General features: G+C 48.4%; 1 protein-coding gene across 1 annotated transcript in view; it reads left to right on the top strand.

The window, feature by feature from the left end:
* PITPNA (phosphatidylinositol transfer protein alpha) overlaps positions 1-18,649 on the top strand; it is a 29,971-nt gene that overhangs the window by 7,129 nt on the left and 4,193 nt on the right. The window contains exons 3-9 of the mRNA XM_077312503.1: positions 6,362-6,507; positions 7,584-7,675; positions 11,331-11,338; positions 12,623-12,697; positions 14,149-14,232; positions 15,120-15,197; positions 17,048-17,155. Coding sequence (XP_077168618.1) covers positions 6,362-6,507; positions 7,584-7,675; positions 11,331-11,338; positions 12,623-12,697; positions 14,149-14,232; positions 15,120-15,197; positions 17,048-17,155 — 591 coding nt within the window. The remainder of the gene's footprint in view (positions 1-6,361; positions 6,508-7,583; positions 7,676-11,330; positions 11,339-12,622; positions 12,698-14,148; positions 14,233-15,119; positions 15,198-17,047; positions 17,156-18,649) is intronic.

Below are 18,649 nucleotides of genomic sequence, written 5' to 3'. Positions count from 1 at the left end.
ATTTGGGTTTTTTTCTGGGGTTTCTCAGCTCAGTTTTGCCTCTTGTCCCATCATGCCGATCTTGCTCTTTTCTGCTGCTCCAGACAGACAAACTCTCTCTCTCGATCTACCCCACAAGTCTGTTGTGTGGATGTCACCCCCCCCCCCCCCGGCCAAGCTGCTTGCCCTGCTGCAAACCCTGTAAAAGGGTTATTCGACCACCAAAGGGGTCACGACCCCCAGGTTGAGAACCACTGTCATAGATCATAGACCAGTCCTTTAACCAGCATGCTGCACCTCACTCTGATGCGCTCTAATCCTTCATGGTTATGCTGTATGCCGTGATTATGGGTGATGCTATTTGCTGTGCTTTTATTGTAAGCGTCGTCAAGAACCAATTATGTATAGAGATATATTTATATCAAACTCAAATGCTTGCTTTTTCCTACCCCAACAGATGGCAGCTCCTGGGATGGAAAATCGCTTGACCCTTTTTTTTTCTTTTTTTTTTTTTGCAATACTGAAAAGCCACTGTATATACTGGGTTTCTTCCTGAGCAGTGAGCATGTGCATGCACACAACATTTTGGTTGCGAGGCAAGGTTGTGCCATGAAGCCAAAACGTTGAAAGGGGGCAAATACATAACGTGCACTGTCGGTTTTGTCAGGAGGCAAAAGAACGAGGCCGGCTGCTGTGTTGGCTGAGTAATCTATTAAAATATGGGGTGGCGTGAGCAAGAAGCCAGGCGCCTGTCAGAGGGCATGGGACAATCGGAAGAACAGCATTCTTGGCAGATGCCTTTGCCAGCCAGCCAGCTTCTGCTGCTGCTGCTACTTCTTATTTTCATCCTTCTGCAGAAACTTCTAACAGCATCAAAAACAAAGGTGCCTTAGCTGAGCTAAAGCTCGTTGATACTTAGGAGCTGCCATTTTAGTGATGGCCCACCCCCTGGGGTGTTACCCTTGTGTTGCCTGTGGGGATCTGACATGTCATGAATCGTGGAGAAGTAATGGCAGTGACAAGATGCATCTCAAGTGGATGCATGGATTAATCCAAAGGCGTTAAAAAAATGGAGTGCTGCGTGAACTGAGGGGAGTACTGTAGGCAAGGAAGCCCTTCCGTTTGCTTGGTGTAGTGGTTAGGAGTGCAGACTTCTAATCTGGAGAGTCGGGTTCGATTCCGCTCTCCCCCACATGCAACCATCTGGGTGACCTTGGGCTCGCCACAACACTGAGGAAACTTCTGACCGAGCAGTAATATCAGGGCTTTTCCAGCCCCACCTCTCTCACAGGGTGTCTGTTTTGGAGAGAGGAAAGGGAAGGTGAATGTAAGCCGCTTTGAGACTCCTTTGGGTAGAGAAAAGGGGCATATAAGAACCAACTCTTCCTCTTCTTCAGTAATACCAGGGCTCTCTCAGCCTCACCTCCCTCACAGGGTGTCTGTTGTGGGGAGAGGAAAGGGAAGGCAAATGTAAGCTGCTTTGAGACTCCTTTGGGGAGAGGGGCATATAAGAACCAACTCTTCCTCTTCTTCAGTAATATCAGGGCTCTCTCAGCCTCAGCCACCTCACAGGATGTCTGTTGAGAGGAGAGGAAAGGGAAGGCGACTGTAAGTTGCTTTGAGACTCCTTTGGGTAGAGAAAAGTGGCATTTAAGAACCAACTCTTCTTCACCTTATCCTTGAACCACATGAGGCTTACGCTGATATCTTGACTCTGGAATCTGGAGTATAGCTGAGTTCTAAGAAACTGCAGCCACTGCTTGGAGTTGGTGTGTGTTGATTGAGAACTTATTGCATTCCATGGCTTTAAGCAAATGACTACTGCTGAAAAACATTAAGATAAGGATATAGATGTAGCATGGAGAGAGATGAGCTCTGGGATGACAAAGGAACGAAAGGAAGATGGGGGAGACGACAGAGAAACTGAACGAGCTCTTTGTGTCTGTTTTCACTGTGTGGAAAATGTGGGGCGTGAACCCACTCTGGAGATGCTAGTTTAGGGAAGAGTTTCGGAAGAATGGAATCAGATTGAGCTGATGAGGGACAGAATTCTGGGGCTGCTGGGCAAATTGAAAACTGCAAAGTGGCATATTCAGAAATTTAATCATGGAAGCGCTAATCTACTAACCAGTATATGTAAGTTGTCTCTGTACCACAGGAGGGGAAAGTAGCAATTATCACACTGATTTTTTGAGGAGGTCCAGAAGGGGCCCAGGAAATTACAAGCCAGTCTTTGAGCAGCTTAATAAGCATATGGTTGAGTGATACGGTCGGTTTTCAATATATATTAGGAGCACTGGTGTTTAATGTGTTCATAAGTGTTCTGGAGCTGGGGATGAGCAGTGCAGGGACTGAGTTCGTGGATGGTAATTGTTCAGGACGGTGAAACCCGAGGCAGGTTATGAAGAGATCCAGGAGGATCTCTCTACATTGACTGAGTGGCCATTAACATGACAAATGGAATTCAGTGTAGTGTAATGTAACATGAGGCACATTGGAATAAAAAAATTCTGACTTTAAGCGCAGGCTGATGAGGTCTGGCTAGGACTAAGGGGGAAGGAAGAGATCTTGGATTTGTAGTGGATAGCTTGATAACAATGGCTTAAAAGGGGATTTAGACAGGGTTGTGGAAGGCTTTGTCCGTCAGGGGCTACCAGTAGCAATGGCAACTTGATCTCTATGCCCCTCTGTGCAGGGCAGCTGGTTGGCCACTGGTTGAATCCAGCAGGGTGCCGCTTATTGTACTGACTCTTGCTACGGCAAAGGCCTGTTGTGAGGATAAATTGGGAAAGGGAGAACCGTGTATGTCAGTCACCCTGAGCTCTGTGTAGGATGAAAAAGATCCCTAGATAGATAATGCACATCAGCTGTCCATGGCGCTTAAGAAACGTGTACCCTTCTGACATTCCTGCAGAATGAGAGTGTCTGGACAAAGTCTGAGTTGGCCTGCCTCCTGGTATCCCTGCTCTTCTCTGATTCTGTCCTGTGAGACATAGAGCAAAGAACAGGACGTTTGTACACACCCGCATCAGTCATTTGTGATGCATCTTCGGGAGAGAAGGGAGGCTGCTGCCTCCTCCTGCTGCCAGAGCGTCCTAGTATCGATTAGTCTTCTGGTTAAGGCACTCGGGCAAGTCCTAGAATTTGCCTGTGGCTTTGTTCAGGGCGGAATGGAGCAAGAGGGCTGTATTTCTGGCTCCTCAGAGGAGGCTGATGACCACCGGTCAGCCTGCCGCGTCAAGCTCTCCTTGAGGTTTTCAATCTGCTGCTTGAGCGCAAGGAAAACTTGTGCCCCTGGTCTTGTTTAAATAGCCGAATGAAGCTGCCAACCTTGAAAGGGCAGATGTAGATGTGTGGGAGACACCGCCATTGCTTCCGGGAGGTCATCCTGCCCCTGAGCAGGCAATCTCTCCTTTCAGCCTTCCTGAACCAAGCAAGGACAACCAGGGTGTGTGTGTGTGTGTGTGTGATCTGAGCACTAGGACTGGATTTAGGTCTCTAGCCCCATTCCTTTCCATGGTTCATACGGAGAGATCTGTTTAGCATTATGTTTTTTCCCCTGTCGCTGCACTTGGATTTAGTCGCACTGGAAACGTTGTCCACGTTCTATGTTTTCATTTGCGAGAGCGAAGATAAGGTGTTTGGACGGCTGGGGTGGGATGGTAGTCATAGGCTTACTACCAAGAGGGGGATTTAAGGCTTAGCTTTGGAGCCCTCCCTCCCTCCAGTACTTTGGTCACAGTCAGCTTCAACGGCATTTGACGTTGGGCACGGGCCCATGTGTTCCCTGATGTTGTTTGTGCTCACTGTGTGCTGTCCCTGCCCCCGTCTTCCTTTGAGAGGGAGGTTTTTGCATTTTCTTGCAGAGTTCCGTGTCGCGAGCTGTTCCTCACCAGCTTGGCTGCATTGGCTCCTGAGCTGCTCTGTTGGTGATGCTGGACTGGATGTCTGTATGCCAGATTTCTTCGATAGGAAAGGAGAATGCTTTCTACCAAGAGGCTGTATCCTTCATTCCAGACCTGGAACTGAAGAATTAAAGCAGAGAGGTGGTTGCCGGTGTTCATGAGTCCTGTACTTTTCATGCCATGCCAGAAGGTGCTACAAACAGAACACAGATGTGGTCAAAACACTGCTCTGTCTGAAGAGCAGGGAACACTGTCACAGGTGAATTGCACTGAGCTGCATTCTTTGCAGGAAGAAAACACACCCTTCTTTCTATAATCAGGGTGTCTCCTTGTGCATTTCTCCCCTACAGAACTGTTTCTGTTTAGAAGAAGAAGAAGAGTTGGTTCTTAAGTGCCGCTTTTCTCTACCTGAAGGAGTCTCAAAGCGGCTTACATTCGCCTTCCCTTTCCTCTCCCCACAACAGACACCCTGTGAGGGAGGTGAGGCTGAGAGAGCCCTGATATTACTGAAGAAGAAAAGTTGGTTCTTATATGCTGGTTTTCTCTACCCAAAGTAGCTTTCAGTCACCTTCCCTTTCCTGTCCCCACAATAGACACCCTGTGAGGGAGGTGAGGCTGAGACAGCCCTGATATTACAGAAGAAGAAGAAGAGTTGGTTCTTATATGCTGCTTTTCTCTACCTGAAGGAGGCTTAAAGCGGCTTACAGTCGCCTTCCCTTTCCTCCTCCTTTTATTTAACATACCAGGTTATTGGGTCCTGCTTCCTTGTACGAGTAGGATTAGGGGAACTGAAATAACAGAGAAGATTAAACGGTGAAGATGGCCGTGTGGCCGCCTGATTCTCCCGTGCCCTAACTTGCATCGGAGAGCGCGAATGAACAGAAAGACGTCGTTGGCAGTACAGTATTCTGTATTCCCAGGAGACTCATCTGGGAGATCTCCCTGAGAGTGGACAAAGCAATTAAATCTGTGCCAGCACATTCTCATTCTACCGCTTGGTTAAGGTAGTCATTCTTCCACGGAAGGCTTTACATAATTCTAGTGCCGGGGAGCGAGTATCCGTTCTGATGAGCGCAGGATAAATGGCCTAGTTCTGGTTGGAGGAGGAGGAGGAGGAGGAGGAGGAGGAGGAGGGAGGACAGCATGCCCCTGAAATCTGTGAGCCTTTGGTTCTGCCTTTGACAGAGCGGGTAATGAAAAGGACCAGGGCCTTTCTTTAAACGTGCGCCAGAAATGTCTGCGTAATCCGCTGAGCGTGTGTAGCAGATCAGGTGGCGTTTGGGCTCTGCCTCATTCTGGGTGTTCCCTTCCCCCCCCCCCCCAGAAAGAAGCTTGTGTTAGCTGGATGCACCTTCAGCACCCTGGGGCACATGGTTTGGGTTGCTTTCATACCTGCCGCTCTTGCTTTGCTCCTGAGCTGTGCAAAAGGTAAAAGCAGGACCTGCTGAGGACAAGTGGTGTTGCTCTATTTCCTGGATTGGTGAGAGAGGCCCTCCCGCTGCTGCTGTCTCTGACCGCCTCTTTCTCTCTGAGCTCCGAGGCTCGCTACATTACAGCGGTCTTCCAGAAAACAACAGCTCCTCGTTTGCTAAAAACGGCAAAGCCCGAAAAACACTTGGCAGTCAGTCGCAAAGTGGCACGGCACTTATTCGTAGACTAGCTGCCGCCACCAAACCAACGTAGGTAGAATTTGGGCATGCTCTGAGTTGAGGTCGGTGTGTATGGTTTGGAACGGGAGCTGAAATATGGAAACAGATATCTTCCCCTACTAAAGTTTTTACCGGGGGTCCCGAGTAGAGCAGAGGCCGCCCCAATGGGAAATTTCTGCTTAGGATTTCTACCAACCTTGCTTTTGGGATGCCCTTCCTCCAAAGGTGCTCAGGTCAGAATGCATGGTTCTCGCCTCTCCCGTTTTTTCAGCTGCCTGCTAGGCTAATGCAGCATGACTCATCCAATCCCTAGTCCAGTGCTGTAACCACGAGGCCGCACTGGTTCTGGTTGGTTGCTTTCCTCCTGCTCACCTAACCTTTCTACGTAGAGGGCTGGACTCTGTTGTCCTTCAGGGCTGGGCTGACCAATATGACATAATCCAGACTGGACTGTCATCTTCCCCAGCTCCGGAATGTGTTTGAATCCTGGCCCTGTTTGCAACTTGGTAGTAGTCCAGTTGCCAAAAGGACAAGGGAGCTTCTGTTCACTTTCCCACAGGTAGAGGAATACCTCTAGTCGGGAGGCTAGACAGTTTTAGGCAGAGAAGATCTTAAGGGATGGGTCAAGATAAAAGACCTTTTTCAGTTGCTGAACCTTTGCACAGTTTATAATATATTGGCTTTACAGTCCAGATTCTTCTTTCACCGTAGAGATGCAAAAGGGCTTTTGTGCTGCAGCACCATTAAGCCCAGTGCTTTCCTTTACCTGTCTGCCTCCTCCTACCTTGCACATTCTGCATTAACATTGTGCTTTGACTCCTCTTTCAGTATCAAGTGGGGCAGCTGTACTCTGTGGCCGAAGCCAGCAAAAATGAAACGGGTGGAGGAGAAGGGGTTGAAGTCCTGGTGAACGAACCCTATGAGCGTGACGGAGAACATGGCCAGTATACACACAAGATTTACCACTTGCAGAGGTATGTAGTAGAGAGGAGTTGACGGCAAAGATGTACTAGGATTTAGGAGAACCCTTGGCCAAGCGTGTGCCCAGTGTAGCCTTGCTTGCTGTTTTAGGGCAGGAGATGTTGCCTTATTTGGTCTCTTGTCTGCTTGGCTTACGGGTCTTACAAGGGGAAGAGGGGTAGGTGGCTCCAGTGTGACACGGGATTGCCTTATTGACAGAGGGCTGGGAGGGACCTTCTTGGCACTTTGTCCAACCTGCTTCCAGAGGGACAAAACTTAAGCCAAAGTTCTGGGCTGCCTCGCCACCAGCAATGGAGACTTCATGCCTGGGGAAAGTTCTTGGGTCTCTTGCCACCAGTGTTGAAGACTTCATGCCTGCGAGGCCACCTGGGTCCCATTGTTCCTTTGAGCACTATCAAGTGAAGATTCCTGCACACCGCAGCCTACAAAAGTGCCCACCTGCATTACTCTAGGAAAGTTCTTCCTAACATTCAGCTGGAAACGTTCCTCTTAGCTATACCTCTATCTTGCGCTCCTCCTCTCTGCAGCAGAGAGCAACTGATCCCCATTCTGCTTAGCTGTCTCCGGGTGGCGCAGGGCAGCCTTCTCATCAGCATGTCCTGCGGACTGGCTTATTCAAACAACTGTGGTAGGCTTGTGACTGCTGCTCCTGGAGAAGACTACACACCTGATCTGGGCATGGAGCCAGCCTAGGATTAGCTGCTTGAGAAGCTAGGTTCCCCAAGTCTTCTGGAGCCCTGTGGCACTTCTGGTTCAGCCTTTCAGGCTTGGGTTGGGGCTGAGTTGCAAGCAGCATCCCATCTCGTGTACTGCAACTGTCAGCTTGGTGCGGCCTTTTTAGGGCGCTGGTTAATCCCTTATGCTAAGTGTGTGGGAAGGACAGAACGTTTTCCATGGAGAACCCTTGACAGCTGGTGCCCTTGCTCTATAGCAGCTGGCTTCAGAAAAATAAGTGGTCCCAAGGCACTAGAGCCTGCCATTCCTCTGTGTGTGTGTGTGTGTGTGTTGTGTACGTGATCCAGTGGCATCCAGTTGAAACCAGCAACTTTCTTGTTTCTTGTCCCTGCAGTAAAGTGCCCCCTTTTGTGAAAATGGTGGCCCCAGAGGGAGCCCTGAATATCCATGAGAAAGCGTGGAATGCATATCCTTATTGCCGAACGGGTGAGTACTGGCAGAAGGGGTGCAAGAAGGGTTTCTGGAAGTTCTGCGGACTCCAAATCCAAATGCAGAGCAATCCTGGACTTTGGGAGTTGGTATCCAGTATCATTCCATGACCTGTCTGTGAATTCGGCCCCTCATAAGAGTCTATTGCAGGGGCCTCTTGTGGCACAGAGTGGTAAGGCAGCCGTCTGAAAGCTCTGCCCATGAGGCTGGGAGTTCGATCCCAGCAGCCGGCTCAAGGTTGACTCAGCCTTCCGTCCTTCCGAGGTCGGTAAAATGAGTACCCAGCTTGCTGGGGGGTAAACGGTAATGACTGGGGAAGGCACTGGCAAACCACCCCGTATTGAGTCTGCCATGAAAACGCTGGAGGGTGTCACCCCAAGGGTCAGACATGACTCTGTGCTTGCATAGGGGATACCTTTACCTTTACCTTTTAAAGAGTCTTTTGCAATGTAAACTTCATGCATCCTGTTCTTCTCTTCTTTGTTTGGGTGTTGAACGAGAGTCATTTCTCCTTTTTGTTCTTGGTGCCCGGAGTCATTGGGTGTTCTCATGCAAAGTCATAACATGGCTTGATCATAGAAATGCTCACCACGTTTCTCAAAGGCTCATATCAGTTTACCCTTTCAAGGAGGAGTCCTATGAAGCTGAGACATTCCTTGCTGGGTTAGCAGAGCTGGCACGGGCGTGGCTTGAATCTCAGTCGGCATTGTGCAGTTTTGGCACGCCGCCTGTTCAAATGCTCACGCACCAAGGGAGTCTTGAGATAAAAGTTCCACCTGTTGAACTGTGGATGCAAGAACAGAGTACGGCCTCATTGACTTCCCTGCAGCGGGAGCCCTGATAGGGTTGGAGCGCCAGGCCCTGTCTGCTTGCTGGCACTGGCCAGAACATTTCTCTCCGTAGCACTTGGGAATTGCATAGCTACAAGGCACTAAACTGTTTGCCCCAGCTGTCTTGGCGAGAAGCACCTCTTTATGTCAAGACTTACCGCATTAACACTTTGCTTTGGGAAGGGGACTTCTGCCAAGGATGTGGCCAGGGCACTGCTGGTGTTTCCCAGATGCAGTGCCTGCCCAGGCATAGCCTTTTTCCTTGCTGCAGAGGCAGGCTTGGCTTTCAAGTCTGGGAGCATAGAATGAAGCGACTGATCGTGGCCTGCCCTCAGGGTAGTCTCCAGCATCTTTTGAACACCAGGCATTGACTCCCTTGGCATCTGTGGCTGCTGTGTAGAATTGTTGCTGGAGGCCAGGCAGGCATGGAGCAGCACAGCTCCCTTTTCATAGCAGCTATACTGTGCTGGGATCTCCCGTACTGAGTGGGGCTCTTGCTCTGGAACAATATGAATTTCATTTTAAAATCCTTCTTTTGTTTGCTTGCTCCGGACTGCAAATATATCAAACTGGTCTCAACCGAGGCCAGGGCCTTTTCGGCTTTGGTCCCAGCCTGCTGGAATGCTTTCCCCTGTGGGACCTTGGACAGTTCCGCAAGGCCTATAGGTGGAGCCGAAAACAGTGTTGACATCCTGGCCTCCCTGTTCAAAACACCAGGCAAATTTGCACCAGAATTTGAAACCTAGATTCGTGTCAAACCTCCTGCAATAAGGAGGCAGAGGATTGGAATTTGTTTGAGGAATCGAGTGTGGGTTTTAATGTTATAATGATTTTATAATCTCATTGTTTAAAATAAGTTGTTACCTGCCCTGAGGCCCCAGGGAATGTCAGGCTATAAATATTTTTATTATCCTTAACAGAAAGGAGGTGCTGGGAGGCATGCCTCTTTGTGCCCATCCTGGCCTGCTGGCAGTTTGCGATTGGCTGCCAATTTGCTCTGAATGCTAAGCCTCCCTTTCTTGCCTATTAGAAATTCTGGGGCTGTTTGTGGAAGGGGGTGAGCAGTATGAGAGATCTTTTCCTTCATACCCTAGTCAGGGTTGCCAGCTCCTGATTGTAGAGTCCTGGGAGAGGAGCTCAGCTAGGATATACTGCCATGGGGGTCTGCCCTCTGAAGCTGCCAATCACTTCATGGGAATTAATCTCTGTGGTCTGAAGCAGCGGTAGTCAACCTGTGATCCTCCAGATGTCCATGAACTACAATTCCCATGAGCCCCTGCCAGCTTTTGCTGGCAGGGGCTCATGGGAATTGTAGTCCATGGACATCTGGAGGACCACAGGTTGACTACCCCTGGTCTGAAGATCACTTTTAATTCTGGGAGAACTCCAGGCCCCACCAGAACCCTGCCTACGGTTAGGTATACATTAACCTTCCCACTGTTTCTGTGTAGAAATCCACAGGGAGAATTAAATTACCGCCCCTCCCACAGACCACTCCCTTTAAAAGGTGAGGTTAACCTCCCGGAATAGCTTTGATGCCTCATTTTGGAAGCTCTGGCCTCGGTCATTCTAGTTTTGACTTCTTGTTTTTAAGAATGGAAATAATGGAGTCGGCTGGTGTGAGCTGCGGCCGTTATCCAATCTTCCAAAGCTTTGCTCATGAATAATTGAGGCTGGCTATTGGCAGGGTCTGGTTACTGGCAGCAGACTATGGAGCAAGGGCACTAGATCTGGTTACCACATTCTGGGATGAGGAGGGCCTCAGTGGCCTATGAGCCGGCCCCTTTCCTTGGCAGAGAGGGCGAAGCATTGGCGAACGGCAGTCAGCTGATCACACTTGTTCCATCTTCTCATCTGGGTGGTTTGTGTCGATGGAGCACATGGCAGGTTTGCCTGATGTGCCGCGGCTGCCCATCTCAAGGCTGCTGTTGGCGAAATGGACGGCCTGTAGTAGAAAGTCCAAGATGCTTGTGTGTAAGAACTGTGTTTACAGTTGTGCATTCATTTAGCTAGACCCACAGCGTGGCTGAAGGGCCATCGCAAGATTCCAACATTAGCCTTCCCTTTCCCAAGAGGCCTGTCCACGAGCCACAGGCAGGACTAGAGAAGGTCTTTGACATTTCAGGCAAGGTTGCTATCCAGGATAGAATTTGATCTTCTTTCCCAGAGGAAATTGTGCCGACAGGGCGTATGTTCCATGCAGAAGACGCCTTTCCAGGGTCTGTTAGGACCAAATAATCTTGCGCCTGGACAGAATACGCTGAGCTCTCTCTAGAAGCTAAAATAATTGAGGCTCTTGTATTTGGGATGCATCCTGAGAAGGCAACTCACTGGAAAAGTCAATAATGCTAATAAAAGTTGAAGGAAGATGCAACATGAGGAAGACGCAAAATGAGATGGGTTGACTCAGTCAAGCAAGCCATGGCCCTCGGTTTGTAAGACCTGAGCAAGGCTGTTAACGATGGGATGTTCTTAATTCATAGGGTTGCTATTAAGTTGGCAATGACTTAACATACACACACCATCCAGGCTCTAAGAAGTGGTGGATGTTTTGGGAAAGAATCCAGAATTTGGTCAGGTAGGAGGTGGGTTTTGAGCAGCAGGAGTCCTTTTGTTCTTGGGTTGGGTTAACCAGAGCAAAACACTTATCCTGATTGTGCAGCTATATTTAGCCACAGAAAAGACTTCAGATGGGCACCTGAAGAGTCGGTACCTGGTTTACGCTGCTTTCTTTGGGTGAGGGGATACTGCTGCACCTCTGAATTCCTTCTCTCTCTCATCAAAGCTGTGTTTTTCTTTCCATGTGTCGCCCTTTGGAGCAGTTATTACAGTAAGTATGGCTTTTAGTGATTTCCTTGAAAGTGCCTGCATGTGTGTTTATTTAGAGTGTTTGCCTTTGGCTAGAGGCTGCTGGGGACACGCCTTTCTCAGCTGGATTTGGCCTAAGCTGCTGCTGTGGTTTCATTGCTGGATGACTTCAGGTACTTTTTAACCAATTCCAAGCATCCATGTCTCACTTCTAAAAAGGGCAATGAGATTTAGACTTCTATGGCGATTTCATGCTCTCTTTGCATGACGATATAACGGGTGGCCAAGCTGAAGCTCTCCAGATGGCCATGGACTACAGGTGGCAGGGGCTCATGGTAGCTGTAGTCCATGGGCATCTAGAAAGCCACAGTTTGGCTATTTGTGTTATAGAAGAAAGTAAAACCTCCTCCAGTAACTTCTGATTCCCTTCTCCCTGCACGAGAGATTTTCTGGCCACTCCGGAGCTTGCCCTAGTTGCCATTAAAGCCTTTTTTCCTCCCTGCCCCACATCCAGTGAATGCTTAAGAGGAAGGCAGGCACATAAATATTTTAAAGACATTTCCTCCTATTGCACATGGTAGCTTCCAGTGCACGTGCCAGCAATGCATTTCTGTATGAAACAGCATACGTGCCTCTCTGTATGTACAGTGTCTTCAGGAAACACTGCAGCCACGGCTGGGATGCCAGTAGCCATATCACAAAGGAGTGATTCAGGGTAGGGGCCCTCCAAATAACCTTGTAATTCTCCTGAGATCCCAGAGGCCGCCACCTGTCACTAAGCCAGAGGGACCAGTAATGTAACTTGACAAAAGGTAACCATGTGTTTCACCCTAATCCCTTTCTCTGTCTACCTATGCCTGTCTAAAGACGGCAGGGGGGAGAAGGACTGTAGCTCCCTTAGGGAGTTATAATGACCAACTTCAGTTATAATGACCACCTTGTGCACCATTTAAATGTCTACGTCTTGGTGTCCCTGTGCCTTCCCTAGCATTAGGACACAGTTTACAGAAATGCTCTTGAGCCCACGGGATCCCATTGTCACTAGAATGTGGGCACATTTCGGATGCATGGGAGAGTGTTATATCATGCCCTTAACACACATGGCACTTGGGAGCGTTTCAGAAGCAAAAATGGACCGGTCCCTTGCCCCGGGGAGCTTGCCATCCTGCCAGTGGGAAAGAAGGGAAGACGCAAGGGAGGCAATTGTCGTCTTAGCTATTGTCAGGCTATGCTGCCAACCAGTTTGTATTCTGATATGCATTTCTTAGCTCCCCAGCAAGGTAACTGGATCTTCTCTTTTTTGCAGAACGAGTACATGAAAGATGACTTTTTAATCAAAATTGAAACCTGGCACAAAGCAGACCTCGGGACACAGGAGAATGTAAGTGTCGCTGGCAAAGACAGCTGCTGTTGGATCTTAGTCTGCCTCGGAGGCTGAGCTGTGTATGGCTGCAGTAAGACTCCTTTGCCAGAGTTTCCTCCCCCCCCCTTCTGAAATAGCTTCTGCAGCAAAATATAATAATAAAATACGTTTTTAAGAGGTGCTATGGTAGCCATCTTGAAGTACTTGAAGGGCTATCACAAAGATAGGCTTGCTTTCTGTTGCCCCAGAGGGTTGGACCAGAACCAGTGGGATGGAATTAATTCAACAGGATTTTCGGTTAAACATGTGGAAGAAGGTTCTGACAGAGCGGTTCCTCAGTGGAACAGTTTTCCTTGGGAGGTGGTGGGTTCTCCTACTTTGGATGTTTTTAAGCGGAGGCTAGACAGCCGTCTGACAGAAATACTGATTCTGGGAACTGAGGCAGATGGTGAGTGGGTGGGCAGAAGGGACTGTATCCATGCGTGGGTCTTGTGGCCCTTTCTTGCATGCCTGGGGAGATGCTGATCGCAATTTTGGGTTTGGGGAGCAAATTTCCTCCAGGCCAGACTGGCCAGGGATTCTGTTTTTTTTGGGGGGGGGGGCATCTTCTGGGCATGGAATTAGGGTCATTGTGGGCAGGCAGGTAGTAGTGAATTTCCTGCATTCTGCAAGGGGTTGGACTAGATGACCCTCTTGGTCCCTTCTGACTATGATTCTATGTGTAGCTCTCTTAATCCCTGGGTTGACTATGCTGGCAGCTGCCCTGAGAGAAATGCTGCTGGAATTCTGACTTTGCACACAGTGCAAAACAGACTTAGTCCATTGTTGGGCAAGATGCCCGAGCACCAATGTAATTCTTCCTCGGGTGCAGGAGCTTGGCAGAGTGACTGGTTTTCAGAGCAGGGTAGGTGTTGGAGCCCCCTGCACGGCCTGTGACATACTCAAACTTGTTTCTTATAAGCATCAGGTTAACCATTGAGAGTCAGGGCAGGACAACCATTGGAGCTTTATGCGATGTGGTCTTCATCAGGTCTTTGCAGGCCTATTGAACCTCTGCTGTATCTCCTGTGCCCACTCTGGGAAGAAAAACATATTTGGCTGTGGGGAAAGAACCGTGAGGAGTCGCATCCTTTCCTATCCTTTGGTGGTTATTATTGTTAGTAGTTTAATTTCTCTACTACCCTCCCAGCGAAAAGGCTCAGGGCGGTTCCCTTTCAGCAGCTAAGGCTGATCTCAGTGCAGGGAAAACTTACCCCTGTCAACTTGCATCTTGTCACAACTGCCTTCCTTTGCATGCAGCATTAGCATACCACTTGGGCTACAGACAGCGTGCTAACATTGCACACAAAGAAGCTGAGAGCTCAGTACAGACAAGACCATACTTGCCATCCTACTTGTGCTAAATTGGTCTGAGGTTGGGGTGGGTATCCAGACCAAAAGCCAGATCTGATCCCTCATGCTGCCTGCAGGTACATAAACTGGAACCCAACGAATGGAAGAACGTGGAAGCCATCTATATAGACATTGCAGACCGGAGTCAAGTGCTAACGAAGGTACGGCAGCCGATAGTGAGAGCTTCGCTGTGGCTGGGTGCTGGTGAAGAAAAGGCTCTCTGGGGTGGTTGGCTGACTGGGCATCAGGAAGAAGAAGATGGGGGCATCCTGCAAGCAGGGCACCAGCTGTGTCCTTGGGGACTGCCTTGGAGTAGGAAAGCCCTTAGCACGAGTTAACTAAATTGGGAAACCTCTGGCTGTGAGAACTGGGGTGAGATGTGGCTTTGAGTTTTCTTCTCTGGCAGACGTGTTGCTGGAATGCCCACCTGCACAGAATGGCCACGTGCTTCTCAGAACCCCTCTTGATTTTCTGCGCGTGGGTTTTAAATCTTCGTTTTGAAGGCCTATAGGAGATCTAAAAGTTCCTTTTTTTTACTTTGGGACTGGATTTTCTTTCAGACAGTGCCTTGTCCGCAGGAGCTGCACGAGCTGGTGGCTCAAGTAAGCCAGCCAGACCACAAGCTGCAGAATATTATTAGATTTCTAAACCACCTCTCTCCCCTAGGGCTCAAGGGAGTTTCCAACATATTAAAATACATACATATATATACTTTTATTAATAACATTTACATTCTTAAATTGTAGTGGTGATAATGGTCAGTGAGGAGAATTGTTTCCTAATACACTGGGAGCTGTAGGGTCTTCGTCCCCCAGCCGTTGCAGGATTTAGCAATGTAACTGAAGAATGAAAAACAGGTTTTGCCTGTGGGTGCTTTTGTCTTGGTGGCTTTGGGTTTAAATGCGAGGCAGTGATGAGATTTGTAGTTGCTTTCCAACCATCTTAAGGATTAAAAATCCCAGAATAGAGGTTGACTGTGGCTGTCCTGGAAGCTCAACAGAAATGAGTTGGCCCACTGTAACCTCCTTCCTGTTTCCGTCTGCCCCAGGATTACAAGCCAGAAGAAGACCCTGCAAAATTTAAATCGGTCAAGACAGGTCGTGGCCCTTTGGGGCCCAACTGGAAGGTAGGGCCTCTGCTGTTTTTGACTGTTGAGGAGAGAGGACATTGGTGTATGTAAGCTTTTGTGCTCACTGTGCAGAATCCAGCCCTAGCTGAGGAAAGTCATACTCTTGGGAGAATTATGGCACAGTTAAGGGAGCTGTTGGATCGTTGAGGCTTGTCTGAAATTTGATACCAAGAATGTACATGGTACAATCTGGCTATATTTCCAAAAAGGTGGCAATGGCTAAGTTAAAGCTATTTTAAGAATTTCCTTGGAAGCGTAGGTGTTCTGACTTATGTTGCAGGGTTAGTATGCAGCTGCGGAATATTTGATTTTATAAATTTATGTGCCACGTTTCCACTCCCAAGAATGCCCAAGTGGTTTCTGAAAAAAATATACATGCGCAAGTGCCCACAAAAGAACCTCTTTGTCAGGCACCCCAAACTCTCAAACCACAAAGGCCCCCTTTCATCAGCTCACCTCAGCTTCATACAGGTGGAGGTGTTCTTTCATGTCATCTCCTTGGTAACTCTTAGTCTGGGAGGACCAATTCCCCCCCCACTCCATATGTCTGTGTTTTAGGAAGAGGGAGTACAGCGAATATTCAGAAGAGATTGTACACCTATTCCCAAAGTTGAATTTTCCCCATATTTACAGCACTTCAGTCTTGTCTGAATGAATTTTCAGTCTGCCCACATCCATCCCTTCGCCAGCTATCATTTTGGGGGTGGTTTACTGCATCCTTTGACCCTGATGGAAATAAGACAGTTGGGTGTATTCTGTGTACTGCATTGGAATAGTCATATTAAGTTAGCTGCTGCAAAACCTAAAAAGAATTTTTGGCACCTAAAAAATGAACATGTTTGTTGTAGTAGAAGTGTTCTCAGCGTACTGTTGATTTGGGTCTCCAAGCGGCCTCTCCCAGCGGCATGATGTCAGGGCTAAATGGCCAAGGGGGGGTCAAGATAGAGTCAAGCGGGTTATGAGAATTGCACCAAAAGTTCCAAGCAAAATACAAAAGTTGGCGTGTTACAAAGCCCTAGTGCAGTTAAAGAGCTCCTTCCCAAGAGGCCTTGTGTAAGTAAGCGAATTTCTTAAAAACGAACCTTCAGGTCAAACGAAGAAGCAAGGTGCTGACCAACCTGTTGCATGGAAACTGTAGGAAGGCACCTGCTTAACTTCTGTACCATGTTGGCCAGGGGTGGACAAACTATGGCCCTCCAGATGTCCATGGACTACAATTCCCGTGGCTCATGGGGCTCATGGGAATTGTAGTCCATGGACATCTGGAGGGCCACAGTTTATCCACCCCTGATTTAGGCAGAAAAAGAAATGTATTCTGCAGCCTCCACTGTATTTGCTTACAGCTTAGCTCAGGCTTTCCTAACCACAATACTGCAAACACCCCTCGATTTTACCAGGGCGTGTGGGGTTTCAAAATGGCAGCTGCAGAGAGCCCTCCCACCCTGTGCCTGCTGTTTCTACGTGAAGTGGAAAGAAAAAGGTTTTATATTAAAAAAACTACTCTTATTTAGGCAGGTTGACACCCCCTCCTCCCAAAGTGGCTGATGATGGGCCTGGAGGGGGTAGGAAGGGGAGGGGCCCTGGCTATTTAAACCAATGCCAGCCAAGGCTCATCTCACTTGGCAGGGAGTTGTGACCAGCTGACATCACTTTTTTCTACCTCAAAGCCTGATATACTTTTCAGTGGAGCCTCCACAGTCGAAAGGTTGGAAAAAGCTGACTTAGGCTGTTTGTTCCCAATCTGCTTCCATGGGGGGGGGGGTTATGCTGTGCAAGATGGGTAGTGTACACTGGGTTGACTGGCTGAATGGAGGCTCCCTGTTCTGAAGGATTGTGTCTGTTTGCAGAAAGAGATCCTCAAGTCAGACTGTCCGTACATGTGTGCTTACAAGCTAGTAACAGTCAAATTCAAGTGGTGGGGGCTGCAGAACAAAGTTGAGAACTTTATACAGAAGGTGAGTGGCTCCATTTTTTATTTGATTTATTTTTTATTTTATTTTTATTTGGCCAGAATATACAAGTAAGTTACATTATATCAAGCAATACAAAGTATATATTTTTAAAAAATCAGATACAACATATAAAATCAAAGTGTATCAAATTCGATATAACACTATTAAATACGAGACATCTGTATAGAGCCATTATCAGCAAATTAAACGAAGAAAATGGGGAGCCAGAAGGTGAGTGATGGGTAAAGGAGGGATGAGGTGGTCCATCCCTTTGTTTGGCCCTTTATTTTTCCAGGAGGAGGCTGATCTGTGCAGGGTGAAGAAAACATTAGTGTTTGTGGCCCTTCCAAAGGTCTCCAAGAAATGATTCAGCAACAGGAGCGGCAACTGGCTGCTGAAGAGTGGATGAATTAGAGTGTCATTACCCTCTTTGTGGCAAGAGCAGGCGTAGTAAAACTGTGGAGCCAGCTAATCCTGAGCATAACAGCTCCCGTCTAAATCAGGATAGCCCATGCTCTATTTTAAGCCAGCAAAACTTAGAAGTGCAGCATTCTGACCCTGGAGCCCTTTACGGTCAATGTTCCAGGGCCAAGAGAAATGCACTGATTGCGCGCTCTCACGTGTCCCAGGCCGTGGGTTCAATCGCTAGCCTTGGAAGTCAGCCTCTAGCTGATGCAAGGCCAAGCACCATGGCAGAGTGGAGCCTCAGTACTCTGAAAAGCACCACCAAGACTTGAGACACTTTTGGTAGTGTGTCAGGCAATGGCCCGCTTTGTGGGGATGCTTCTGCCTGCTTGGTGTAGTGCCCAAGAGCAGTGGCCTCTAATCTGGGGAACCAGGTTTGATTCCCCACTCCTCCACATGCAGCCAGCTGGGTGATCTTGGGCCAGTCCCAGATCTCTTTGAGCTGTTTTTGCAGAGCAGTTCTCTCAGAGCTCTCTCTGCCCCACCTGCCTTGCAGGGTGTCTGTTGTGGCAGGAGGAAGGAAAGGTGATTGTAAGCCGCTTTTGAGATTCCTCGTAGTAAAAAGCAAGGTACAACCCCCCCCCCCCCCCCCAAAAAAAAAAAAAAACCCTAGCTCTTCTCTTCTTGTTCCCGTCTTCTCGGCTGGGATTACAAGGTCTCAGAGTGGTCAGCCAAGGCCAATGAAGAAAGCAGCCAGAAACTTTGTGCTCTTATTGAGGGAAAAGGGACTGTGTTCTCCCAGCTGTAGCTAACTGACTCCCGCATATCATGACTCCTCCTGACCCCATCATGGTGTGTTGTGCCTCTGATGTGTCAACCTGGTGTGTTGTAACAGTGAAAAGGGCAAATTTTATATCACGGATTATTGGGAAAGGGATTGAGCCTAAAATGACCGATATTATAATGTCCCTGTATAGATTAATGGTGTGGCTTCATTTGGAATACTGTGTACTGCTCTCGTCCACTGTGTCTCAAAAAGGACATTGCAGAACTGGGAAAAGTACAGAGGCGGGTGAATGAAATTATTAGGGG

This window comes from Paroedura picta, chromosome 15, assembly GCF_049243985.1.
Source record: "Paroedura picta isolate Pp20150507F chromosome 15, Ppicta_v3.0, whole genome shotgun sequence".
In the NCBI taxonomy this organism is placed as follows: domain Eukaryota; kingdom Metazoa; phylum Chordata; class Lepidosauria; order Squamata; family Gekkonidae; genus Paroedura; species Paroedura picta.
The sequence above is the reverse complement of the archived record's forward strand: the minus strand, read 5'-3'. Positions and strand labels throughout refer to the sequence as shown.